The following is a 21,266-nucleotide window of genomic DNA, read 5'->3' as shown; positions in this document are numbered from 1 at the left end:
AGCTGCGTGGGGAGTAGGGGTGGGGGAGACAAAGGTGAGGGCCACGCCGCACAGTGGGTGGTAGATCATTTCTGGGCTGGGAGGGAGAGGGGAGAGAGAGGGGAGAGAGGGTGGGAAGCTGGGGAGCTGGGAAGCAGGAGCATGCCACAGGAAGACAGAGATGCAAGCGAGGGCTTCTGCCGCCCCAGTTCAAGCCCCCGTTCAAGCGGCTGAGCTTCCTTCCCAAGCTGGGGAGGGATGGGCCGGCCTGACTCCACCACTTCCAGGGCTGCGGTGGACAGTGGAGCAGACCCTCACTGGCATGTCTGGGGTCACAGGGTACATCAGAGCCACAAACACAAGCGGAAGCCTCAGGCCAACAGCCTCACACAAGACGTCTGGCTTGACACAGATGGGCAGGGGAACCCGGAGGCTCGGTGGGCTCCCCGGCCTACAATGTCATTACCTGTCCTGTTTCCTGGGCAGAGTACTTCTGCAGAACTTAGGGCTAGCAGCAGGGGAAGAGAGAGGGCTAGAAGTCCAGGCAGGTAGAAAATAAGAGAAGGAACATTAGATGGGAAGAAAGGGGAGGGGTCGTTACACACACAATGAGTAGGACATTTTTCTCATTCCCAGTGCGGATCCTGGCGTTCTCGCCTACGTGGAGAAACTGGACTCACAGCCCGTCGCAGTGAAATCCGGAGCTCTGAGGCTGCTGTGAGTTTCTAGATCACTCTGGCTGGCCGCCCTTCCGTAGGAGGGTGTCTGCCATGACGCCCGCCGAGCCCACCCAACTGCCCAAAACCTTTCCGGCCACCCATTCCAGGACCGCTGCCTGCCACCTACTCTGCACAGTTACAAGGGGAGGGGAAACGAGCAGCTGATGAACAAACAATAAAATGGAAGGACCTCAAAGGAGGAATGCCATTTCAAATGGAAACATTAAATCCGTCCCCCCCAGAGACGGCCAGCAGCTCCAAGCCCTGAGAATAACCACGATGGAAAAGGTAACAGGAAGGAGAGCTGAGCTGAACTCCATCCCCAACTGGCTTCCCCAAGGAAAGGCAGCAGGGGTTAGAAAGAGCGCCATCTCCCAGGCAAAGGTGAATGACATTTGGGGTTCCCAACACAAACCCTTGGACTTTCAGAAGGGTGTCTCTTTGAGAGAGCCGCGTGCACGGAACCCACCTTTCCGACAGTGTGGTCTTCACGCTGTTGGTTCTGACGAAGGGAGTCAGGGAGTCGTCCTTGGAGGTGATGAGGCCCGTAGAGGAATTGTGACTCAGCCCCCCTCCACTGCTGAGGGAAATGTCAATGGACTCACAGCTGGTGTGGAGGCTGCTGACGGACTGGAAGCCCAGGCCGTCCTTGCTGACTGTGGATGAGCTGCTGGCGTTGGTGCCCCAGGTGAGGCTGTTGGAAGGGCCCGAGTGGGCTGAGCTGGGACTGGAGGCTAGAGGAGACTGGTTGATATCCAGGTTCTTACTGTAGAGAGGACTGCTGCTCCCGCTGCTCAGAACGCCGCTGCCTGAGGGCGACTCTAAGTTACCTTGCTGGGTCGAGGTGGCGTGAGGATTGGAGATCACCACTGAGTTTTTCATGGTTTCTGCTGTGGCAATGGGCACTTGCTTGGTAGGCTTCCCACCAAAGAGTCTGTGAAGAGACAAAGGGGTGTATGGGTTGAACAGCCAGCGACGAGGGGCGCCAAGCTGTTAAAGTACAGTGGGGCATGGGTACGGGAGCGCCAACAATCCTGGGGAGGGGCACAGTCATTGCTACTGAAATGGCTGATGGTGCTCCACTGGGAAAGGCCACCATGCACGGGGCCCAGACACCGGTGAATCACAAGGCTCCAGCTTCAAACTCTAGGCTGTAGCCGAGACCCCAAGGGCAATGAGGAATAATTTTCTCTAGGCCTAGCCATGATGGTCCCAGATCAGATCTTGCCTCCCTTTACTTCTATAAATACAGTAACTAGAAAATTGCCCCAGCCCGGGAAACATCTCGAGGAAAAAGAGCTGTCTTGATCATCTTTGTATCCGAGACCCTGGGCACAAAGCAGGTACTCAGTGTATGACAGTTCAATTCCAAGGATTTTGGTTGCTTCCGTCTCTAAGGACAACACGAACAATCAAGAACACGAGTTTAGATCCGGATGGGGCCTGGGAAAAGTATCTTCACAGATTTCTCCTCAAGTGAACGCCCATCTGAAAGATGGGAGGCTAGTCCTACCCAAGGATCTACAGAGAAATCGTGCTGGGCTCACACGATGTAAGAGCAGACACAGTGGGTCTTGGGGACAGAAATGTCATTCCATGTCATCCCCCCGCTGATGACCAAAAATGTGCTGCTAAAAAACAGGGAATGGCACATATGTCTCTCTCTTCCTTTGGCAACAGGGCCCTCTGTTAAGAACGGCAGGACTGTCTTCAAGTCCAAGGACGGGTACGTGCTCCACCCACCAAACCCTCGTGGAGTGGGCCTCTCTGCAGTGACAAAACTACTACCTATCATCCTAGGCACGTTGCCTTGCACCCAGCTACTCCATGGTCCTTACAAATCCCAATCATTGTAAAAATAAACACACACACACACACACACATAATCAATCCTCACTACAATATCTGGTGACAGATTAGAAAACACTTTTTGCCTGATGACAACCAGAGAATGAGATATCCTCTTGCAGAATCCTGGCTTTGGCATGCTTACATACCTCCAGTAACAGGAACCTCACTACTTCTAAGGGTAACTCACTCCATTGTCAAGCCCTTCCAATCACTAGAAAACCAAAATCTGATGTATCTTCTTCACTTTTACTCATTGCCCCTAATTCTTCTCCGTGTAACTACACAGAAAAAGCCCAATCTTCTGTCTGCTAGTCCTTCAAATCACTTGAAGAGAGCTATCCCTTCATCTAAGATTTCTCTTCTCTGTAGTGAAGCACACAGAGGAAATTGAGAACACCTCTTAATGATTTAGGAAAAATGTAATTAACAGGAATTGGCTGAAAGCTGTTCAATGTAGAGCCTAAGAATCCGCATGCATTTTCAAGTATTCTATTACAGTAGCCTAAGGGTCCAGCAAAATACCTTTGTAGTTACTAAAGGAAATCTATAATACCAAAGAGCGAACAGTACATACAGTACTTGAGGCAAGAAGCAGAGAAAATTTTCATTTACAAGGCAATCTGTTAAAACAACAAAGAGCAGCCCAACAAGACCTTCCCCTGAAAAAATAATCATTACTGAAATTCTAATACTCAAGTCTAGACAAAGAACAGTGAACGGCTTCATTACATCTTTCACGTGGCATGCTTCTTCTGAAGTCTTTTCAAACGTTCCCATTCACCCCCCAAATATGTACACGTGCACATAATTTTTTATTTTTCCCTACTTAATTTTCTATCCGGGACTTATACTCTTTCCTAGGATAAGCCATTTCCTGGGAAGGTGAGATAAGCTCTGTCCTATGCCGCTGCAGTTCGAGGATGGTCCAGCAGATATAATAATGAGATAATATGAGCAAGCAAAAGCTGTATACATTTAAAAAGGAGCTGCTTAAAAAATAACACTATTTTCACATAAAAATTTCCATTCAGTGTGGAAATGCAGGAAAATGCCTTTTTAAGGGAATAAGAAATCAATTCCTCTTTTTCAGAAACACTTCTGCTTTAAAAGGTTGTTTTTTTTTTTTTTGTTTTAAGAAAGCAAAAATTTCAGAAACACATTTGGAATTAAGCATGCAGTATAAAAAAGGATGTGGCCGGGGGATCCTGGGCTAGTTGAGAGGAGGATCTGGCTGAGCTCACGGTCTGGCATAATGTTGAAGAATCTCAGCCACAGAATTAATAAGACAAGGCGGGAAAAAATATCCTCAGCCTTCCCCTCATATACCCACCCGGGGCCTCGGGGTAGAGATCTCAGTAGCTAGTCTGACTGAGCACCTATTATGGGCCAGATATGGCTACATAGGTTAGTCACATGAAATCTCAGGTAGGTGTTCCCATTTTACAGAGGAGGAAACTGAAACAGAACTGTTAAGAAAGGATGCATGGTGGCTAATGAAGGTGGACTCAGGATTCGAACCCAAATGACTCGACACTTAGGTTTTTCTTCCCCACACAGGAAAATAATCAGCTGACTACAAAATCACTGGCAGGCTCTGACTAAACAGAAGCGGAGAAACACAGAGGCTGTTTTCCCCAAGGATCAAAAAATGATTCACTCAGAATGCCGTGCCACGTACTCCAGCTCTGCTCAGTGCCATCGACCCGCTTACCTGCGGAGCGTGGGAGAGGCCACGTCGGGGTACTTGGCCCCTGGCTGGAGTGTAGCCTGAGCCGCACTGGACATAGGCTGGGCTGCCGGGTTCACCTTCACCGAGTTACAGGAAGCCACGCTCTCGTTGTCAGATGAGATGCCTTTCTCCTTATCCGTCTGGTTGACCAGACCAGGCAGGGAGCTGCCAAGAGCCGTTTTGGAAGGCTCCCTCAGCTTGGGCACCGGCAGGCCCGCGGACTTACTGCTGATGTTGGAATCGATGCTGCTGGTGCTAGACCTGTTCCCAGCCCCGTTGCGGCTGGTGGACTTACTGGGCCTTGGCAAACTCCGGTATTGCAAGTTGGTCCGGGAGCTGAGAGCCAGATACCCATCGTCCTGGTTCTGAGCCCCGTCCATGCTCGTCTTCCGGCCAGTGGACCGACCGACGAGTGCAGAGGACTTGGGGATCTTGCCCAGCGTGGCTGACCTGCTGGTGACAGTAGCCCCGCTGGCTGTGATCATGGCCAGCCCGGCGGCCGAGCCGCTCTGCTTCTTGAACCCAAAACTGTTGGCGTTGGCAGTGGGGGTCCTGGAACTGCTGGAGAGGGGCTTTTTGGACTCGTCACCACTGCTGCGGCCTGCATCTGATGGGGAGCGCTTCACTTGGGAGGCTTTGGGAGACAGCCTTCCCTTCTCAGACACCTTTGCATCATCTGTTTTTCCTAAGGGAGAAAGCAGCAAGGTTAGCGTGCACGCCAAGAAGCCAGTTCGCACAGCCCCGGCTGCTTAAAATCCTCCCCTCCTCCCAAGAACTGGTTCACTTCTTCCTTGGGGAAAGCAGTAGCCTTGGGAGGCAAAGGAAAGAGCTTTTTATAAAGATAATCTAGCCTAGTACTGTCACTGTGAGCCTTCTAGGGGGATGTCAATGATTCTACGAATATTGCAAAGCAGCCTAAATTTACTCAGAACAAAGCAAAGCCAGCCAATCGCTGATATAGAGATCCTGCCTTCTGACCTTTCTTCCTTCTCTGTCCATTAAAAGGCTCTCCTTAACATTTTCGGGAGGCACCTCTGCCTTCCTGCAAAAACACTACCCTTGTTTACACACACCCCTAAATCATGGGCAACATGAACGGGACATAAAAGCAGCTCGTAAACTCATGCCCGTGAACACACACACACACACACACACACACACACACACACACACACACACGGTGTGTTGGCTCTTCCCTAGTGCCAGTTTTTTTTTTTTGTTTGTTTTGTTTAAGAAGATTACATTTCTTTTAAAGACTTTATTTACTTATTTGACAGAGACAGCGAGCACAAGCAGGGGGAGCAGCAGGCAGAGGGAGAGGGAGAGGGAGAAGCAGTCTCCTTGCTGAGTAGGGAGCCCAATGCAAGGCTCGACCCCAGACCCCAGGACCCCAGGACCCCAGGACCCCAGGACCCCAGGATCAGGACCTGAGCCACCCAGGCGCCCCTCCCCAGCACCTGGTTAAACCAATTCCCTACACCCCAGCAGCTGAACTACCATCAGAGTCTGAGGCTTGCACACCTACCTATTTCCACTTGGGAAAAGGTAGGGATGTGATACTTTTTCGAAAGCTAGTTATTAGCAGAGTCTACATTCTAAGAAGAAATACCTGAGCATTGATGGGCACTGAAGCTTTTGCTCACATGACTGCGGGTTTTGGTTTTCAGACCAACAAATGCAGACGTGAGGCAGCACAGCCCCTCACTCACCAGTTCCTGGGGTCTTGAGCGTGCCTGCTGGGGCAGCCGCCTTCGTCCTCGGCATGGTGATGCCCACCTGCGCAGTCATGCCTCGCCGCCACGAGCCCGTCTGGGAGATGACCGAATTCTTCTTGCCCGACGTGCTTTTGTCCGACTCATCAGACACGTCCGAGGGATTCCGCCTCCACTTAGATCCAGGCTCCATCTTTATGCCGCTGTCTGAGCCTCCGTCTGACTTCTTGACATCATCGCCCGACCACAGGGAACCCCTCTCCACCTGTGAATGCTTCTCGGCGTCGGTCTGTGGATGAGACGCTGAATTAGTCCTTCCAGAATCCCCAGCCAGGAGCCCCTCAGCCCAGAGCGAGAATGCCAACACAATGACAGAGGACTACTTGAAAATGTCTGGGCCTTTACAATCTGGTTATCTTGCTAGAAAGCCTGATTTTTTTTTTCTTTTTTGGCTCAAGGAAAGTACAGAATATAACTATGTCCTAGAAGGAGTGAGGAGGGAGAGTAGGAGGGGCCAGGGGGAAAAGGGGGACAGAGCCCTATGGAGGAGAAACATGGGCAGACAGAGACGTGGCGAGAATTCAGCCACCAACTCACTGCCACTTGGCGACAAGCGCCTCTAACTCCGGAGACCCCTCTTCATCCGGCATCCAGCCTCCTGGCCTCTTTCCCTTTGTTCTGCCGTCTTCCTATCACTCCACCGGCAGCGAGATCTTTGAATACAGCACAGCGCCACAGTCTAACACGCCGACCGAGCAGGCGAGGGTGGCTGGTAGCTCCACGCGGATCAGGCAGAGAGAGAGAGGGGCTGGGAGCAAGCAAAGCCTCCAAAGCCCGAGATGCCTGCTCCCACCCGGCTCCATTTATATGCCACTGCTTTGCTCCTCTTGTGGGATTTGGTTCAGACAAGGGATATAATTAGCTAGCTTTCTTTGGAAGAGCCCTGACCTGCTGGCCATGGAACCCAGGAGGGGACAGAAGTGTGATGTTAATGATTCACCACGGTGAAAAGGCACAAAGCTAACCAGAATGCTTTGGGGGCCTCCCTAGGGGGTCAGGGCCAGTCCGAGGGGATGCCAGTAGGGAGAAACAGTGCAGTGAATGCGGACGGGGTCTGCAATGCTCCTGAGCAACCACACTGAGTGACAAGGCCTGGGTTTGCTGCACTTCTCTACCGACAGTGGGCATCGTCAGCAGGGCAGGAAACCAGAGTGAGGATCCGGCAAGAATCTGGCCTAACGCCTTTCATCCCAGAGTACTACCTGTGCCTTCCCCTGCGGCTACACCACGGTACGGGACAAAGCTAATACAGACACGCAGCCCCAGTTAAGTCACCTCTCAGGCACCACCACGGCGCCTCTCCCTGCTCAACCCCGCATCCCTCCTAAATTCCAGTCGTCCGTCCCAGCCCCCTGATGGGTGCTTGTTTGGTCATTCCTCAAACACATGCTGAGCTCCCTCCGGGTACTGGGCACCAGAAGTAGGAGGCGGACAAAACACTTATTCCCTGACTGTGGGACACTCCCCATTCCGCTGAGGCAAGGGACACAGACACCCTGTTCCCACACCTGAACACAGAGCAGGAGCTCCGTCAAGGCTTGACGAGTCACCGATGAACGCATGCTTTTCAAGCTACAGCACACTTCAACAAACGATCTCTGATCCTGACCACTCTCTGGCCAAGGAGCGTCATGACACTATGTAGCATTGCATTCATCTCAGTTTTACAGATGATCTGAGACTGAAGTTACCCATTCCCCGTCCCAACGACTCCAGCCTCTGTTCCTTCCTTTAAACACTTCCAGTAGATTCCTTCAACCAGATGCTTCTCAAAGCCCACCATTTGTCAGACGCCATGGAAGGTCTGAGGATCCATGGGTAAGATTAAGTTCCATCCCTTCTGGAGTTTATGATCCAGCGAGGGAGGCAGGTTTGGATAAATAAATACAAATAAATGAGTAATTATGAATTATGAAGACTTTTATAAGAAAAAGGACAAGGAGTAGGAGAAAGAAATACACTGATGTAATTTAGTTGATGAGGAGGAGGATGGGGGATGGTGGTCAGGTAAGGCCTTTTTGAAGAAGTGTCTTGAAGAGTGAGAATTCCTTACTAAGAAGAGTTTAGGGAAGAGCATGCCAGGCAGGGGGAAGAGCACATGCAAAGGTCCTGAGGCAGGAAAGAGATAGGCTTTAGAAGCATTCAATCCACAAATATTTCCTGGGTGCCACCATATGCTAGGCAAATTTATGGGGTCTGGGACCCCATTGTAGTAAATGAAGAAGAACAAGTACAAGTCACTAACTTTCTGGAGCTTATGTTCAAGTACATTCTGACACACTCCAGGAAGTGCTGAAAACTTAGCACTTAGCTACATTCTGGATTACTATATTAGTTACTCTTTGCATGTTCCCATACCTTATTTTCCCTAATCAAATTACAGCAATACTAAGAGTAGTAGCAGGACAACTAACGTTTATTAACCATTTATATGTGCTAGGCACACTGGGCCAAAGTGCTTCTCATGTATCATTTAATTTAAGCCTCAACAAAAATCCATGAGGAAGTTACAATTCATAGTCTCAATTTTACATAAGAAAACTGGGGCACAGAGTAGAAAAGAAAATTGCACAAGACGACACAATGCGGAAGTGGAGATCCAAGGATTCTAGGGAGTCTGAAATGCAGAGCCTAGATTTTAGCCACTATGCCACACTGCCTTCCTACAGAATAAGTCCAAGGACATAAGACATTTCTGCATGCCTAACAGCACCTCACACAATACCTACACCCAGTAGATTCTCCTTCCATACTGGCTGGCTGCTCCCCAACTCCAGCCCTGGAGCAGCTCCAGCCTAGCCTCTGGGTACGACCCCCAGAACTCTGATTTACCCAGTGGCAGAGAGACCGTACTTGGCCCAGGACTACGACTTGGATACCCCCTCTAGAAAGAGCAAACATCTAACCATCACAGTCCCAACTTGGCCCAGGGCAGTAACCTTCCCAGCTCTACTCTGCATAGCAGGCCTGGGACCCTCTACTGGTTTTAAGTTCACAATTCCTTAGAAAAACCTTCCTGAGCTATGCGCCGGATCATGTGGAGGCACCACTCGGCATCAAAAGATGAAAAAGTCCCAGCCTCTCTGTTCCCAGAGCTAACAAGTTAAGGGTAGCAGGACAGCTGCCTGGGCATGTAGAAAGAGCTGTATCTTCCCTTGGCTCTCCATGCCTTCATCGGTTGTTCTCATTTCAAATGGCACCTAATCTTGGGAAGATTTTCCTATTGTCCCTACCTGGAAGTCCACTTACTCATTCAACATCCCTGAGGGAAGGTAGAGAAGCCACCAAACATTGGTGGGGAGAAGGCCTGAAATTTAGGAGGGCCCAGGTTGCTCTGGGACCACAGAAGGGAGGTCAATCTTCTGAGAGTGAGAGGGTGAAACCAAGGTGGGCCACGTGGCCTGATGTGCGGGGAGAACACGGGCTTGGAGCTTGAGTTCATGTACTGGGTGCTCCCTCCTTTAGAGGGAGTGGCTTACCTCCTCTGAGGTCATGATCCGTGTATAAAATGGAGATGCAACAGACAGGAGTCTTAGAGAATAGACAGTGGACTCAATGGACTCAGTGTGGAGGAACTCACAGAGTGGCTCCTTTGTCACCAACTTTCGTACCTCTGAAAACCCCCAGCACTTGGTTGTCTTTATTCCATTTTTGTCTTGCATGAGAGAGAACAAGGTACTCATCTTCCCTGCTCTTGGGCCACAAGCCTCTGGAAGCCAGGACACTGCCCTCCTCATGCCTACAACCCCTGCAGGTCGAGATGCTGAACTGGCTCGAGCTTCAACTGCAGTCATCCCAGAAGTAATTATCAGCATCAGCATTCTCACCTGCCACTTCACTCACTAGGTCGGCACCTTGTCCTTCTGCCTACATTATTAGCTCATCTAATCCTCTGAGCTTGTACTATTATCCGCATTTTACAGACCAGGAAAGTACAGGGGGGGAGAAGGAAAGTGACTTGCCTACAGTCACAAGCAGCAGCACCTAGCAGGTGGGCAGAAGGGTCATCCCTCCCCGCCCCCAGCCAAACCCTATCCCTGTATCCAGACCAGCAGCCAGAGAGCTCCAGGCTCACTTGAGGCCTCGCACAGGACAGGAATTGTTGCCACAGAATTCAGAATTTTATCTCCTTGAGTAGCAAAAATTAAACTCACATGGAATTATCTTCCTCCCCTTGTATAATAAAAACTTCACAGGCGGGGAAAAGGAAAGGAATTTTGATACATGCTTCTTTGTACCTCAGCACCTGGAATGGAAACTTCCACAGACTGGGAGGAAATACTGAACGACCAAGGACGTGAATGGAAAGATGATTACGTGGGGGAGAGAGGTGTGTTGGTTACAAGTCTTCTGCCACCAACACAGGGTCCTAAAAATAAAATGCTGCAAAATGTATTAAGAACACAGTCAGACTTTGGTTACTGACATGAATGGAGGGAGGGAAGGAGGCAGAGGGACCGCTAACCCAGAGGAAGGACGGAAAGAAGGAAAAGAAAAGAAACTTCTGAGCACCAACCAAGAATGAGATATCGCGACAGCATGTTCGGATAAAGTATTTCCACGTTACTATCGCGCTCCTCCTTCGAGACAAGTCTAATTCCTGTGATTTTACGGACCAGGAGGCAGAGCCTTGAGGAAGCTGATGGGCTTCTCCGAGGATGCCGCAGAGCCAGGCGCTGAACCCTCCTCGCTGACCCCGCACCCGGTGGGGCCGCCCAGCCGGACTCACCGGTCATCACGGAGGACTCCGTCAGGAGGCTGCCAGGCCTCAAGCCAGGAGGCTCTCCGCCCCGCTGGGGCGCAGGGATCGGAGGCCTGGGGCTGGACGCCTGGCCATGTGCGTCCCACGTGGGGCACCCCTGGTACCCCGGACCATCCTTGAGGGGAACAGTCACTCTCAGACAAAGGGGGCTCTCATCTCTGAAGGCCAGCTCCTCTGTGATCTGCTCCGCCAGCCACGCTGCTGGACCCCAACTTCCCTGTTCCTCGGATGCATTTCCTTTCAGCCGGTCCTCAGAAGCTCTTCCCAGGTGCACACCTGGCTGGGCAACCTGTCCTCAGCCGGCCTGCCCCGCGGACAGGCTGGGCTGCCTCCTCCTGCCTCTCCCCGCCTCACCCTGCCTCTCCCGGCATCGCCCGGGGACATCGCGCGCTCCCCCTTCGATCATGGAATGCAGCCTGTGACAGAAACCCAGCAGAGCCCTGGGGGATGATGACAGCACATGTGTTCCTGCTGCCGAGTGCTGCTCTGAGCGGAGTCGTGGCCCTTAGCTTTGCTCAGAGCCGGACAAGGGGGGGAGGGGCGAGGCTGCCCTTGCCGCTCATTCAAAGATTCGGAGATGCTCCCCAGACAGGAACAAAGGGCTGCGGGGAAACCACCTCTCCGCGAATCTTAGTAACTCTGGGTGCAAGTCTGCATTTATTTTATCCCAAGACCTACTGGCTTAGTTTTTATTTAAGTATTTTAAACTCAGGTAGTTTTATAGCAAAATCAAACAAACAAAACAACGACGACGACAAAAACCCAACCCAATGACTATCAAACCCCTTCCATCCCTTGACATTATAACCTTCTGAACCTGATCAAAAGACCTGTTCGTGTAGTATTCTTGAACCTTTTCTGATGTGACCTTTTCTAGATGAAAGCAAAAAGCTGGTCAAAGAGGAGGGGGCCCTGGCCTTAACCAAATCTAAGTCCATCAGACAGAAAATCATTCGTAAATGCCAGATGCTTACTCTGTATCAATGTGGAAAACTGATGCCGATTCCACCTTTGTGGGAGAGAAACAAAGACAAGAGATTCTTCTAACTGTGTTTTGTTGGCTCAACCTGCATCTTAAAAGCAAGACTCTTCCCACCTCAAAAGAAAAAGAGAAACGTAGTGACTTACTCATCTCTCCCTCCCTCCCCCACCCTCTTTCTCCCTCTCTCTCCACAGCCCCCCCACCCAACAAACCTGTCTGTCTGTTGGTCTCTCTCCTCTCTGGGTTCCCCACCTCAATATCTAAAGAGAGTCTAAAACCTTGGTTGTTATTATTACCCTGAAATTAGAAAGACTCTCAGAAAAAGAAGAAAAATTAGTGTCCACGAGGAAAGGAAAAAATTTGGCAGGGGGCAGGTGGCAGGGACACAGGCTGGCTGTGTTTGTAACCTGTGTCTAGTCACTGATCAGGGATCACTCAGGCAGTGTGGCTAGGTGTGCGTGTGCGTGTTTTTTTAAATCACCCTTTAAAATGAGGTACAGCATTCCTATACGACATGCACAATGTTAAGCACATAGCCCAAATACGTTTGGTAAAATTAACCTACTCATATAACTAGCACTCAGATCAAGATAGAGAATATTACCAGGGCACCTGGGTGGCTCAGTCGTTAAGCGTCTGCCTTCGGCTCAGGGCGTGATCCCAGGGTCCTGGGATCAACCCCGCATCGGGCTCCCTGCTCCACTGGGAGCCTGCTGCTTCCTCTCCCACTCCCCCTGCTTGTGTTCCCTCTCTCGCTGTGTCTCTCTCTGTTAAATAAATAAAATCTTAAAAAAAAAAAAAAGATATAGAATATTATCAGCACCCCCAACATCGTGTGCTTCCTTCATTTGGGTCGTGTTTTTTCTTCACCACCACCACCACCAAAATTCAACTCTCACTCAACAGTAATTGGAAATTCTGGAGAAAATGCAAATTCAAGAAGTGACAGGCAATCCCAGAGGCGACGCACAATGTATTTCATCAGGCAGTCAATGTCCACATTTCTGTGGGACACGAGCACTCCCACACTCTGATGCGTTCTTTATTTAGCCCTATCCTCAAAAAAAAAAAAAAAAAAAAAAAAGATACCTTCGAAAGCACAGAAATTTCCAAAGAAGCTCCTGTCTCGCAGAGAAAACTGAGAAAGGAAGTGCGTGTGGAAGAGAGTAAAGGAAGGGGCGGTGTCAATTCTGCCCTCCCCCAGGCCCCTGTGGGAGACTGTGTCCCAATCGGACCTTCGCGTGGCTTCACTGGAGGCAGTGGCCCCCACTGGTGGGAAGGACACGTCATGAAAAAGATCCCGGGCCACGTAAGCCAGCGCCACCACGGCTGACCAGTGCTTGCGCCGGTCAGTCCCAACTTGGGGACTGGCTATATGAGGATGGTACCTCACTTTTCTCCTAGTAAAATGGGTTTGCTAGAACCAACCCCTCTGCCCACGAAGGAGCGCTGTGAGGGTGAGTGAAAGCACCCACATGACACCACTTTGGAAGCAAACAGAGGGGAGCACATCATCCGAGACACACAGTCTCAGAGTTTTCAAGTAGGGGTTGAAAACTCCAGCACCTTGGGGTCTGGCAGGTGTACTGATGGGGCCAGCCGGCCAGCAGCAGCTGGGGCACGCTGGGACAACGGCTCCCTGTCTGAAGGGGCAGACACTTGGACACCTGTTGATTGTTGCCATGTGGAGAATATAGGCTCAAGAAAGCAATATATTCTGATCTTTAAGAGAAACCAGAATCTCCTTTTTATGTGAAATAATGCAATTTTTAAAATTTGACATGGAATAACCTGGGTTAGAAGAAGAGTGATGCCATAAGCCAACGGACAAATGTCAGCACGAGGATGTGACCTTTAGACCAACAGTTCCCAACCTCTGGTGAGGACATACTGGTCTTCCAGCCCAAGGCTGTCAATGTTTGTTCCCGCCCCATCACTCTGGAGACAGCAGCATGTGCCTGGACAGCGGTGGTCCGCTGTGGCTAGGCGGGGACACACGCTCCAGGCTAAAAATGACCAACTGAGTCCAGCATCCTCTTTAAAAAAACAAAACAAAACAAACCAACAAAAAACAAATTCAGAAACAAAGGTCCAGGAAGGAAATATGGTTTTATCAAGACCTTCGCAGACAACGGTGAGGCCTCCCCATTCCTGTTTCCAGTGCCCCATTGCCTGACCCCTCCTTTCCCTGCAGGTAGAGGCCAGGGCTAGTGAGATGAGAGCACAGGCAGTGAGCAGGTGATCAGGCCTCATCGTATGGACTTGGGGACGCTGCTCACCCCAAACGGCCCCCCTGGTCCACAAGCCTGAGGCTCCCTGCCGGCAGGAGCTGCTGGAGGAGCCTGTTGCTTACCTGCACATCCAGGTTTTTGCGAGAGGAGGCAGGTGTGTTGGCGTAGGAACTGATGGAGGAGCTGGTGTTGATGTCATCGGTGCTGAGGTTGTCTATGGTGTCGCTGATCCCGCTGCTGACCGAGCTGCTGTCATCCCAGCTGCCGAGACAAACACATCCTGAGCACCAAAACCTCATGCCGGGTCAGCGCAGGCCAACCATACGGACAAGCGCATACCATCCCCGAAGGCGCCCTGTGTCACAAAGCCCCAGATGAAGCTCTTTTGCCTCTAACATGACTCATCTCAAGGGCACTGTCTCTCCTTGCTGTTCTGGATTGCCAGCTGGGTGAAGTGGCTGAGACGGACCTTCCCCCACATGGAGGGTGCTTTCCTGAGCAGAGGGGGCTGAAGACCCTACCTACCTCCTACCCATCCTCAAATGCATCTTGGGGACTCTGCAGAAGCCAATGGCTACTTTCCAGACCTAATGGCAGCGGAAGAGCGGTGGGCTTGGGGACGATTGCCAGAAGCAATGGAGAGAGAGTCAAGAGCGGCACTCTCCCTGAGGTCAGAGTGCAAAGATGAGCTGCTCTAGGAATCCTCTGGACTCCACGGCCGGAGTGAAATGCCAAGGGAGGGAAAGCCTCAGATGTCAGCAGAAACCCGTCAATTCTATTAGCATCTCTAACTCTAACAGCATCCCAGGATACATCTAAAATAGAGTTCCTTTCCCAACCCACAAATCCACGGAGGCCACCCCTACCGCTCAAGTCAAATCTCCAAGCAATGGCTCTTCTTTCTCCTCATCGTCTCCCACCGCGACCAAGACTTTTAACCCATCCCCTGGTCCGAAGTAAGCTTCCAATATAATGTAACCTGATCTACTTCATCTAGTGGAAAAAGGTAATTATTCCTGTTTTCCTATTGCACAGATGGAGACACTGAGGCTTAGAAAGGTAAGAAAGCTGGGGCATCTGGGTGGCTCAGTTGATTGGACATCCAACTCTTGGGTTCGGCTCAGATCGTGATCTCGGGGGTTATGAGACGGAGCCCAGGGGTGGGGCTCCACACTCAGCACTGAGACTGCTTGAGAGTCTCTCCCCATCCCTCTCTCCCCATCTGCTCCTCTCCCCCTTCACGGGCACTCTCTCTCTAAAATAAAATCTTTAGAGAGAAGAAAGGAAAGAAAAGAAAGGAAGGCAGGCAGGCAAGGTTGCACGAGACCAGACAGCCAGTAAAAGACGGAACAGGACCTGGATCCAGCCTTTCTGACTCCAGAGCCACCTTCTATATTGTGAGGCCAGACGGCTTTCCATTATGTCAACTGTCGGAAGGTGACATGGCTCACTTTCTCAGGAGGAAGCTGAGGCTTGGAGGGCCTCATTCAAAGACAATCTCCACACTCCCGCTTCCCCTGCAGGGCAATGCTGCAGGAATGTCCACCTCAGCCCTCTGTGAGCCATGTCCCCTCTCCCCGCAGGCCCATAGTCCATGCTTATCAAAGTCCTCTGGGCTGAACTCCTACGCAGAGAGGAACGACAGGACAAGCTCTGACAAAAAGTTACCACCAGCTGCGGACTCTGAGCTCAGCCTCCTCCCCCCAGCTCATTCTTGGACAAGTCACAGCTCCTATGCCTCAGTTTCTTTATGGGGGACACAGGGATGATACCACTAGGCTGGCAACCATGTAAAGCTCTGCTGGAGAAAACGTGACCTAACAGACGAGAAAGGACCCAAATCGGCTCTCACGATTATCATAAAAGAAAGAAAGAAAAAAAAAAGTCACAGGAGTCTTTAATTGCATCTGCTCTCTGGGGTTAGCAATTTAATATATCTAAAGTTTCCTCTAATCCAGTGAAGAAGAAAGAGGATTGAAGAGAGGAGTGTGGCTGGCGGGGGAAGGCGGGAAGTTCGTAACAGATGCCCATGAATCCAAGCCCCGGAGTTTTTGCTTTGAAGTTGTACCCGCTCCTCCCGTATGGCCTTTCAACAGCAAGCTGTTATTCTGGAGGGGCGTGTGCACGGTACACGTTACACACGGTGCTTCCCACATCGGTGCCCGGAGCATCTTGGGGCCACCCTGACCGAGCCAGCCCAGGCGGGGAGAAGCCAGTGACGGCTGCCATGGAAGGTGGGCGTGGGGACCCCAGGGATGAGGACGAGGGCACGGTGACAACCGAGTGCAGCCTGGGCTGAGCAACAGCTGTCTTTGTGCCAGAAACCAGCCGTCACTGCATATGGAGAACCAGCCATGTCCCCCTCCCTTCTGGATCTTTTGGGATACTGGCAAGTCTGTTTGGATGTAAAAATCAGTGATTTCAAACTTGTCCTTTCCCCGAAATCCAGAGTGTAAGGGATCATGAGCCACCAAGTTCAGAGTCAGTGAGTTCCAAGTACTTGCAGGAGCTGCCCTGTGATAACCACGGTGCCCTAACAAGAGACCGTGGGCTAGATGCTGGCTCTTCCGTGCCCCTCTTAGATATTCACGCTGTCCATAAACTTCTGAACAGCTGTCAAGTGCTGGAATGATCTCTTTAACTTGGCCTAAGATAGCACTCCCCCAAACCGCGTGACCACACAGGAGATGCCGAGAAGGAGGAAGTGCAGCTGTGGAAGAGATGCAGGTGGGGTTTGAACCTCCAGGGGCCACTCTGTCCGCGCCTGCCCAAGAAGGCAGCTAGCACCGACGGAAGCAGAGTCGAGACGAAGGACATCCCGTGAGCACCTCTATCCAGCCATACCTGACACCTGCGGAGTCAGAAGCAAGCACCCCCTAGGAGGCTGAAAGCGAGAATTAATAAATTCCTTTCTTTTGCTCAAAACTAGTTTGCTTTGGTTTCTGTCACTTGGTATACTCGTGCTACTGACTGGGGAATGGCCATTTGTTTGTAAAGTGACTCCAGACGTGTGGCTGAAGAGTCAGACGGGAAAAATGTAGAAAGCATGCAGAATTCATTCAGGCAGGAAGAACATTAGTTGCATCCCATCAAGTGGCAAAGGCAATTTAGGTACAACCAGCACCCAGGGTCCCAAAGTCCACTGACCCAGGTCCTGGTGAGCAATGTTGAAAGGGGTTACAGAGATGGATTACAACAGAAATGTGAAAGAACACAGAGGATCTGTGTTTGCTGTGTGGTGAAACGAGAGTCCAGCTAAGAGGCTCAAGGGACCCAGGCAACACAGCAGAAAGAACTACAGTGTATTCAGCTATGGCTCTAGAACGATCGTTCTGGAAACAATGTGACCATCCCTGCGCCTTGCTCTTGAGCCCCTACAACGGTTCAGAGCCCAATGGAGATGACAAACGTATTCCCCTTCGTTGGGAGCAAATGACTTTAAATCCTTGGGAAGGTTTAAAAAGAGGAGGGTTGCTGAGGGAGTAAATCATAATATGAATACTTAAGTACAGGATGAAATCTTCGTGATCACTGGGATAATCTCTGTATATTTATAATACTTAAAAGAATATGGGGCATATTCAAGAATGTAAATAAAAACAGTCCTCTGATTTCCATTTTAAATGAGTCCTCATTTCTGATTTGAGATTTTTAAGATGAAAGGTTTAAGGATTGGGAGTCGGCCTGCAAAAAAGAATTACAGTGTTTAAGAAAACTTAATTTATGACATTTTAACTTTAGTTTATTTGATTTGCAAGAGTTAAGTGCTTAGAAAGATTTTGCTTGTTAGGCGTGGTTAACTCCACTCCGTCTGATGTTTGAAGAACTTGAGGAAACCAGGCATGTTAACTTACGAATACGATCTAAACTATTTAAGGAAACTTAATTATCCAAGTTTCCAAACAGTACTAATTGTCAAAATTCAATTTGTTCAATCTAAATCAACCAAGTACTAACCAAATAACAAGTGGACATCACCTTAATTTATACGAAAACACTTGATTTATAGGTGAGATTTATAAGAAAACCTAGGTTTAAAAATCAAAGCTTGAATAAACTAGAAGAGTAAAACCTAAGACGTTCTTTTTGGGCACAAAGCACTCCTTAGACATTCAGAAAACCGTTAAGGTAGATTTCGTTTTGTCAATGAATGAATGATTTTTATATGAATGACCAGAAGAATAAACGAACTCGAGAGCATACCTCTTCTCTTTACTAGTTTTCCCCATTCCAGTTCACCTTTGCTCCACATTGCAAGACTTCCAAAGCTACTCCAAAACTGTGCCCCAAATCTCAGTGGAAACACTGTGTTGACATCCTGGGGAGATGAGCAGAGCAGAGCAGAACCCCAGGCCCACCTCCTGCCTCAAGGGCTGTATTATAGGAAATTCAGAGGAACGTGGGATACAGAGCTTGGCTGATTTCCCTGACTTTTTTTTTTTTTTTTTCAAGACAGCATATCATGTTTATGCCCTATAAATTCTTTGGCAGAGACAGCCAGAGAAATGGCAAGAAGATGCTTCCACTGATTCCTCGGAACCATCAATGCAAACACACTGCTTCCCAGCCAGATCAGGCAGGCACCTTTTTCTCTAGCGAATGAAATGCCCCCCATCAGCACAGTCATACAACAGCACAACAGGGGTGGCAAGTGATTAGATAGGAAAACAACCTTCACCCAATCGTAGCCAATGGGGGGGGGTCAAGGAACTCCTCAAGTGTCTGCCATTGTTCTTGAAGACTCTTAAACTCACTATTTTGGGATCCTGAGCCAGAGACCTTGGAGGATTCATTTGTTCATCTTACCCGGTCTGTCAGCGCCCTCTATGTGTCAGGCATCGTGCAAGGCAGTACGAATACAGTGATGACCCCCAGCTGTCCCCACCCTCGACAGCAAGGCCAGGGGATGTGACAGACACAAGACACACAGAGCCCAGACACAAATGAAAACGTAACAGAGAGAGATGGGCAAAGAGAAACTGCACCATGTAGGAACTGTATGGGTTCCAGACGTTTCTACAGCCTTTGATACCTCCTCAAGCTACCAGCCAGGTGCCCGCACAGCTAATAGCGATAGTCTGCAGTGTGCCAGATCCCAGGCCCATCAATGCTCTCTGCTGTGCCACAGTCTCTCTCGAGGCATGGAAGTGGCAAAGGCAAGGGGCCAGGAGAACCAGGCCCTGACCCCAGCTCTCCCCAGAACTACTCCCTGTTAGAGTCTGGACACCTCATTTTCTCTCTAGGTCCCAGACTTCCGTAGAATAAGGGAGCTGGATGCATCCATCCCAGCGGTTGCTTTCTAACTGATATCCCAGGAGTTTAAGCTCAGGGAAAAGTTGGTACAGACGCAAATGGGCACATGGAAGATCCCTACCGGTCTCAGAGCATCTCCTCCCATTCAGCAAAAACTGCCCAACAGATAACTGTACTTTGTGTAGTCTTTGGGTTTCTTCATTGCTAATTTCACCCCTCAGAATATTTTTTTTTAATAATAATTTTTAATTATATTATGTTAGTCACCATACAGTACATCCCCGGTTTCCCTCAGAATATTTTTTTAAGCCCACACAATCTTGTCAATACTTGGAATAGGTGCCAACATCTTATACACAGGAGACAATTAGCTAGCCCTGAGTAGTAGCTGCCCTTTCTAGACAGAGACATGCTTTCCCATTTCACACAATCCCCACCTAAACCTCTTCACTCACCTGGTTGGCCCTGCAATTTGAGTTTGCAAACCCTCCTATGGGGGTAACAATCCAAGTCACAATACAGAGTTTGCATTAGACCACACTATTTATTCACAAAGGAATAGAATGCAATCTTACCTAATATTTATAGCCACCACTGAAGGTGTTTACCAAAAGCCAGGTACTGTACTAGGCACGTTACATGTATTACTCTACTCCCATTTTCCACTGGATGAAACAGAGGCTTAAGGCCCAGAGGTCATCAGAACGGTGGGATTCAAACCAGGCTCCATGCAACCTTCTTAGCTCATCCAAAACCGAGCACATATAGATCAGCTTGGAAATGTGTCTGCTAGCCTGCGCGATCACAAAAGAATCTTCACCAGCTGACAGCAGCCAAGTGCATCAAGAAGAGACCTCATTTCGACAGACACAGCATTTTGACCAAAACCATGGCCTTGACTGTTTACTACGTCTATTTTTTTAAAAGATTTATTTATTTGACAGAGAGAGTGGGGGCGGGGGAGAGGAGAGAGAGCGAGCGTGCACACACAAGCAGAGGGGAGCAGCAGGCAGAGGGAGAAGCAGGCTCTCCACAGAGCAGGGAACCCCATGTGGGGCTCGATCCCAGGACCCCGGGATCATGACCTGAGCCGAAGGCAGATGCTTAACCGACTGAGCCACCCAGGTGCCCCAGTCTACTACCTCTTGAAAGACAGATGTGAAAAGATTCTCCAAAAGTGACCAGAAAATCCACTCAAAAATCAAAGACCCGTAAAGCCAGGAGGATCCTATTTCAGTCTTGCAAGACGTGCTGACATCACTGTGTCAGGAATTCAAATGCCACTCAGAAGGCTTAAAGCACACTTTGAACAGCCAAACACGCACCAGCTATCTGCTGTGAAGAACGCAGGTGAAAGCATCATAAATTATTTTAGCTGCTCATACGCCCTGTTTTCCTCCTTGTGGGGAGTGCGCATTCCACAGAACCAACGAGAGAAACCTGCCTTCACCAGTGTACCCTCCCCGAAAAACTACCTCTCATCTGGACACATTTTTAATATCAAGCTCTTCCAGGGAGTACCCAAAATGCAGCAAGAATTTGTAATGGTCCTGAATTAATGGGATTTCATATTTATAACCTCATCTCCCATGAAGCAAAAAAGCAAAACGGAATCCCAAGGTTAGAGGGATGATTAAGCAGATTTTTCCACTAGGATTTACACACCCATGCGTGAGGAATTTTGGATTTCAGCAAAAGACTCCCAACTCCAAGGAGTTACTGAAGGGTCCAGAGGGTCATTCTTCAAACGGACTCCCTCTGAGATAATGTTGTTTACTCAAGGGAAAGACATGCTAACCAATGTTGTAAAAAAAAAAAAAAATCAATCACGTCGCAGATACATATTAGTTCTCTGCTCACAGATAAACCACAGGAGAGTAGCAGACTTAGCACTGTAACTATGGTTCTCAAAAGCAGTCTTCACAAGCAGCAGAGCAGCTCCTAACACCCTACCCCCAAGCCCCAAAGGCTGGTCCACTTCCAGAAGA

At 49.7% G+C, this 21,266-nt stretch overlaps 1 protein-coding gene across 2 annotated transcripts in view; it reads right to left on the bottom strand.

Moving 5' to 3' along the window:
• Nucleotides 1-21,266, bottom strand: part of NAV2 (neuron navigator 2) — a 383,478-nt gene that overhangs the window by 59,684 nt on the left and 302,528 nt on the right. For both annotated transcript variants that reach the window (XM_040638895.1, XM_040638894.1), the window contains exons 12-16: nucleotides 14,148-14,286; nucleotides 5,988-6,279; nucleotides 4,261-4,963; nucleotides 1,168-1,632; nucleotides 446-511 (exon numbers count right to left, since the gene is read on the bottom strand). In XM_040638895.1, the coding sequence (XP_040494829.1) occupies nucleotides 446-511; nucleotides 1,168-1,632; nucleotides 4,261-4,963; nucleotides 5,988-6,279; nucleotides 14,148-14,286 (1,665 nt within the window). The remainder of the gene's footprint in view (nucleotides 1-445; nucleotides 512-1,167; nucleotides 1,633-4,260; nucleotides 4,964-5,987; nucleotides 6,280-14,147; nucleotides 14,287-21,266) is intronic.

This window comes from Ursus maritimus, unplaced genomic scaffold, assembly GCF_017311325.1.
Source record: "Ursus maritimus isolate PB19 unplaced genomic scaffold, ASM1731132v1 scaffold_23, whole genome shotgun sequence".
Classification (NCBI taxonomy): Eukaryota; Metazoa; Chordata; class Mammalia; order Carnivora; family Ursidae; genus Ursus; species Ursus maritimus.
The sequence above is the reverse complement of the archived record's forward strand: the minus strand, read 5'-3'. Positions and strand labels throughout refer to the sequence as shown.